At 40.5% G+C, this 6000-nt stretch overlaps 1 protein-coding gene across 2 annotated transcripts in view; it reads right to left on the bottom strand.

Annotated features, from left to right (window-relative positions):
- Nucleotides 1-1507: 1507 nt before the first annotated feature.
- kcnc4 (potassium voltage-gated channel, Shaw-related subfamily, member 4) overlaps nucleotides 1508-6000 on the bottom strand; it is a 30806-nt gene continuing 26313 nt past the window's right edge. Inside the window, exon 5 of one of the 2 annotated variants that reach the window (XM_050065905.1) lies at nucleotides 1508-4528. In XM_050065905.1, coding sequence (XP_049921862.1) covers nucleotides 4461-4528 — 68 coding nt within the window. In that variant the 3' untranslated portion in view covers nucleotides 1508-4460. The remainder of the gene's footprint in view (nucleotides 4529-6000) is intronic. The other variant, XM_050065906.1, reaches the window with a different exon arrangement.

Raw genomic sequence — 6000 nt, 5'->3', positions numbered from 1 at the left:
GGACAGACTTAATACACATGTTGGAAGCAGCATGGATATGCTGTAAGTGACCCTCTGCAATGTCCAAATCTGTCAAAGTTTTTTTTTTCTTATTGTCGTCAAAATTTGTACGTTAATATAACGTGTACTTAAACTGAAGTGTATTGTATTGCACTAATACGATCTTCAACCTGTAATTTATGATTTTCTTTCTTCTGTTATTTTTATTTCTTTACTTTCCTCTCTCATTTATTAATTTATTTTTAATGTATTACATTTATTTTATCTATTTATTTATCTTTAAATTCATACGTTTTGGGTGGGGGTGGATTACATGTGTGTTAAATACTCTGCAGTTGTACCAATCTTCTTGTGGTGTCCTTTTCTTTTGCATGTTTGTGGATGTATATATATACACATACTGGATGTGTGTTTGTGTATGTCGTTCCTTGTTGTTGTTGAAATCAGTAAAGATGTTGAAAAAAATACTAATTTAAGTTGGCTTTTATTGTAAAAGGTTAAAAAAAGGGAAGGAGTGAAGTGATAATGTGCTACTGTGCATGAAAAATAATAGTGTTGCCATCTTGGTTGCCACTGGTTCAGACTACGGAGCCTCCATGTTTTTATTTTGTCACCTGCAGGCCAAACCTTGTAAACCTTGGCGACGTCATGTTTTAGCTCTGGGTGTCAGAAGCTCACGTGCATTGCATCCTGGTACATGTAGGCCTGCTGTCTCGGCTCAGTGAGCAGGAGAGCTCAGCTTTCTTGGTCAATATAGCACGCACTGAGGAATTTATTGTTCAGTGGACTACATTTACCATCAGCACTGACTGGTTATCTGCATAAAAAATGGCACATTTTGCCTTTAATATCAGAGCAGCCAAATACTGTTTGAGACCATCAGAGCATCTTCTCGTCATCAACCTGCTTTAATCTGATCAGTCTGTATCTCAGTCCACATTTAGCTTCACTGAAAGACTGTGTCTGCTTTTGTATGAACACATGGCGTCTGCTTTCGTATTCATGCAGCCTTTATGGCTTAGACTCTCCTATGACATCTTGCCCCCCCATTCCTCACCACAGTGCGCTGCACAATACATCCCTGAACATCAAAACACTCCTCATGGGCAACAACAGTAATGATGATCACGCTGAGCTGAGGTGAGTATGTGTGTGTGTGTGTGTGTGTGTGTGTGTGTGTGTGTGTGAGAGAGAGAGAGAGAGTGGTGTTTCTTTGCGTGTGAAAGACAGAGGGAGGGGTGGGGACGGGGGGGGTGGAGGCAGCCGAGCAGTAATTAGTGTTGCCTGTCATCCCAAATCTCCATGGTGATGTGTTCTGTATGCCATCTACACTTTCGGTACATAATCATGGAGGCACAGGAGAGCAGGAGGCACGTCTGTGACTGCCGTTACACCACTTTGAGCGAGCACTAGATCAACCACCAGACTACACTTGTGTCACCACTATAAATAGCCGTACAGTAGGTGACACAGCGGTGGCGGCAGCAGAGATATAGAACCGCTAACTGTTCACCTAATGGAAAAAAAGGCAGATTCCATAATGCAAGCTGTGAACAAACCAGAAACGACAAGATTTTATCTTCAACAGCAGGAGGGGAAATGGATTTTATTTCTAGTTCTGCATAGAAACATGCCTACATGATACATCACACACACACGCGCGCACACACACACACACACACACACACACACACACACACGCATCTGACAATTGGACTCGGTTCAAAATCCATCACAGTCACTTATACAATCCATAATGGGGAGATATGAAACTGGTGTGCTGTGTGCTTCTCCATCACATTCGAGTACATATATACAACAGGGAAAACAGGAAATGAGGCTAAAAAGGCGGATTATCAAAATAATAATCTTTCATTGTTGGTAAACAGCTAAGCATGTCATATACAGAGGAGAAAAGGAATGATCCAGAATATTCTACTGTGCTACATACGTACAACTGTGCTTCTACATAATTGCAGACCTCTGGGGTCAGCATAGAAACGGAGCTGGAGTCTAATGAAGATGAAATTAACTTTCCCTTTGTTTGTTAAACATAAGGCCACTATGGTAGACCATGAGGAATATATTATAAGTCACAAGTGAAAGAAACCACACTCCTGCTCCTCTCTCCGCTGAAACATGTAACAGGGTTTCTACGCATCCGACACAACCAGAAGTGTTAGGGAACAAATCTAATTACATTACTGCACACATGTAAGCTCCGTTACTCAACATGAGGCACAAGTGGAACTGATGGCATTGCACTGTATGAAGTTTCACTAATGATGGTACTAAAAATCTACCATGCAGCCTGACAGAGTCTACGTTTGGTCCTGACTCAACCAGCAGTGATGCATCCATTGTATACGGCTAATGTAACAGACAGACAATACTGCTCCATTGATTTCTTTTGTTAAACTCTCTTATTGTACAAGGATTTACAAACAATGTGTTGCCTGAGCAGCATTTATACCACGCTGTGTCCCGACAAAATATCTGCATGTCGTCCCAGTGGTCAGTGTTAAAAAGCAGTGGCACGACAGAGGGCAGAGACCGGATGATCAACAAAGAATAGAGGGTCTGTTTCGTCGAGGACCGGACAATGATTTCAAGTTTTAATCTAACCCTAGTTCACAGTAACAGTTTCGCTGTACAAACCCATATTCACAAATGTTTGGGTGTTCTTACTCGACATTTAACAACATTTATGGACTTAAGACGTTAATCCAAGTGAAGTTTTTAGTTTTTTTTTTGTTTGTTTTTAAGTTCCAAAAACTGTCTCTGTATATATCGCACTAAAGGGAAAAAAAATCATGCTAATTAATGCTCTATCTCATTAGAAAAATGTTGCCATGTGGTTTAAACAGCTCACATCATGGATGGATTACTGAACACGCCTACCGGCACAGGCCAAGGGGCCCCTCTGGCCTTCACCTGCAAAATGTCACCACCATGTACTCACCAGGAGGAGACTCAGATGACAAGATAAACATTAAAATGAACTGATAAGAGACACAGCATGACCAGAAGATACATAAAATGACCTTAGAGTGATACAAAACCACCTCTGAATCTGTGTGTCCTGCTTCTAACTAAGAAAAGGTCGAGCGGCCTTTTGTGTATCTGTGCCCAGGGGCCCACTGCCTTGTAATCCACCCATGGTTCACTTCAGACCAAAACCCACAAAAAGTCTTCCTCTATAACATCAAATATTCATGGATCAATACAGTCAAAACTGACCAAGAAGGAATTACGACTAACTAAAATCATCATAACTGATAAAGAGTTTATGACCTCATAAACTCAGCTAATCTGTTTCATCGAGACTGTGTGTGCGTGATTTGATCAGATTTGATTGACAGTGACCAAACGACGTTGCTAAATCCTGATTGACTGACATGCATGACATCACATTTTTGCAACTGAGTCCCTCCCACTTCAAACCAATAAGAAAAGCACAGAAAAAAAAAACAGAACTGTTTCAGTAAGAAAACTGTGTGTTCATGTGCAGCAGGACCCCGTTGGTAGGGCTGGGTATCGTTAAAATAAACATTATGATACCAGTACCAATACCAGTTCTCTTAAATGATGCCAATACAAATAGAGAACTTGATTCATTACCAATAATGCAAATAAGGTGGCGAATGTTTAGGTGGCATCTTGGCATGCTGAACTGCAAACTGCGGGAGCTTGAGCTCTGCACCAGGGACAGTTGTGAGAGTCTGCCCGACCGCACACACACAGTGAGAGGGCTAGCTGTTAGCATCACATGGCTGACGTTACTTGATAGTTATTAATTGGTTAAACGACTGAGTCAAGCTGGTTCAGTGTTGGTGTGAGTTTGTTAGGACGTTTTAACTGCTCGGGGTTGGATGTTAGCCTCTGCTGCTTATGTTAGGTTGTGCTAACCGGGCAGATGTTAAACTGATCGTTTGCCAAGGAGAGCAGCTTTGGAGATGGTAGCAACACTAGTCCGGGAAAGGATCGAATGCAGGCATCGTTTCACTGGAAATGTTTCAATGTTACTTTGCTCTGGGTTACTTCAGTCGATATCTCAAAGGTACTGAAGTACTGAAAGTACTGAAACCCAGCCCTACCCACCAGACGCAACAAGAAGCTGATTGACAAAATGTGTTTTCAGGGCCTTTTCAGGCTATGACATGTCCACTAAATGATAAGCATATTAATGTCATTTTCTAAAGTACATTATACAATGGTAGATCATGCAACACATGCAAACTGTTCTGTAACATGTAAAGTGTGTGAGTGTACATATGGTAAATCTCTTACGCAACTGATTTTCTACCACAGGGTTTTGGATGTTTGACAGAGACAAAAAAAACTTGTCTTGAATAAAAAGAATCCGCTCTGCAGTTCATTCAGGACCAGAGCCGAAGCTCTGCGCAGCATGTACTCCATCGAGAGTTCACGCTCTTTCTCCTTTTCCTAGCCAATCAGCATCAGGTCAGCGTGGTGACCTCGGGCTGAGCGTAGTTTCCAGTGGCAGCGAGGATGTCTTTGCAGCTCTCTATTAGGAAACACAAAGGACAGAAATACAATGAAATACAGTGACTTATGATGTGAGCATGAAAGACCTGGTAAACGGCTATATGATAGAGTATAATAGACATATGGAGTGATGAAATATCTCTGCTGAATAAAAGCTGACCCTGTTCAAGCTGTGAACCCATCACTGTAGGGCTGTGACTCATGAATATTTCATCATTAATCAATCTTTTGTTTTTGTTTAATCCATAAAATGTCATTAAACAGTAAAAATGCCCACAACAAGTAGCTTAAGCCCAAAGTGACATTCTCAAATAGCTTGTTTTGTTTGACCAACAATTCACAATTTAAACTCATAAATTTGAGAAAGATGATTAATCAGCTATCAAAAATAAAGTTTCTTATTATACTTATTTAAAGATACACTATGAAGGAATTGTTGGTTACTGTTTGTAGACAGTATCTCCAGCGAAAGTGAAAGCCAAACCCAGCTTTGTCTGCTTGGCGTCTTGCCTCTCTCTGTGTTTTTTTTGTTTTGTTTTGTTTGTTTGTTTTCTTGGCGCTGTGTCCACAATTTTTGTAGCTTCTGCTTGGATGTGTGCTGCTTACGGTCTGGCACCTGGTCACTGTGCCCAGGAATGTCCCAAACACAGAAAATAAGAAGAAAATGAGAAAATACAAGCAGAGAGAGGACAGAGTTACACTGCACATACTGGGTCATCAGTGATGAATTAGGGATTACTGTTGGATGAGTCGATACGCTAATTTTATTAGGAAAACCCTGCATAGTGTATCTGTAAAAGGATACTTCACCTGGAAAATGATCATCTGCATATCAATTTCTCACCCTGTGTTTCACTGAGCTCATGAAGAAAACTTTATTTTTCTTGTATCCCTTCACGGTGAACGCAGAGTACAAAAAAAGATCAAGTCATAGGTTTCTGTGATTAACAACAGCAAAACTCTATCAAAACACCTTACATTTTACAAACTCACACACAACTTGTGCAGTAAAAGGCATTTTTGCTGAACCAGTTGTTCTCAGATGGTATGCCGTGATGCCATTTGAGGTGTGCCGTGGGATTTTGTGATAACCACACATTATTATGGAAATATTTAACTGGGCCTATACAAGAAGTTAGAAATTAATTTTTTAATTGACTGTATCAGTATGCTGCATGCACCCATTTCTTAATAAAGAGACAAACTCGAATGGATCAAACTAATAATGTAATTTGATTTGATAAAAAAAAACCTTCACAGGGGACCTATTTGTTCACAAATGCAAGTGAACACACGATGACTAGTTGATATACAAATGGTTATTTTGCAGGTGAAGCAGTCCTTAAAGTAGTAATTGATTAACTGACTGGTGTTTTTACTTCTCCTCCACAGACAAAAAATCCTACAGATCTGAACTTCAGAGGCCAGCAGGAGGCTTTCGCTCTGACCACCCATGTTGTTAATGGAAACCTATTAGTAGCAATCACCCAG

The sequence above is a fragment of the Epinephelus moara genome, chromosome 16 (genome assembly GCF_006386435.1).
Source record: "Epinephelus moara isolate mb chromosome 16, YSFRI_EMoa_1.0, whole genome shotgun sequence".
NCBI lineage: Eukaryota > Metazoa > Chordata > Actinopteri > Perciformes > Serranidae > Epinephelus > Epinephelus moara.
Note: the sequence above shows the minus strand (reverse complement) of the source record. Positions and strands in the feature narration are given on the sequence as shown.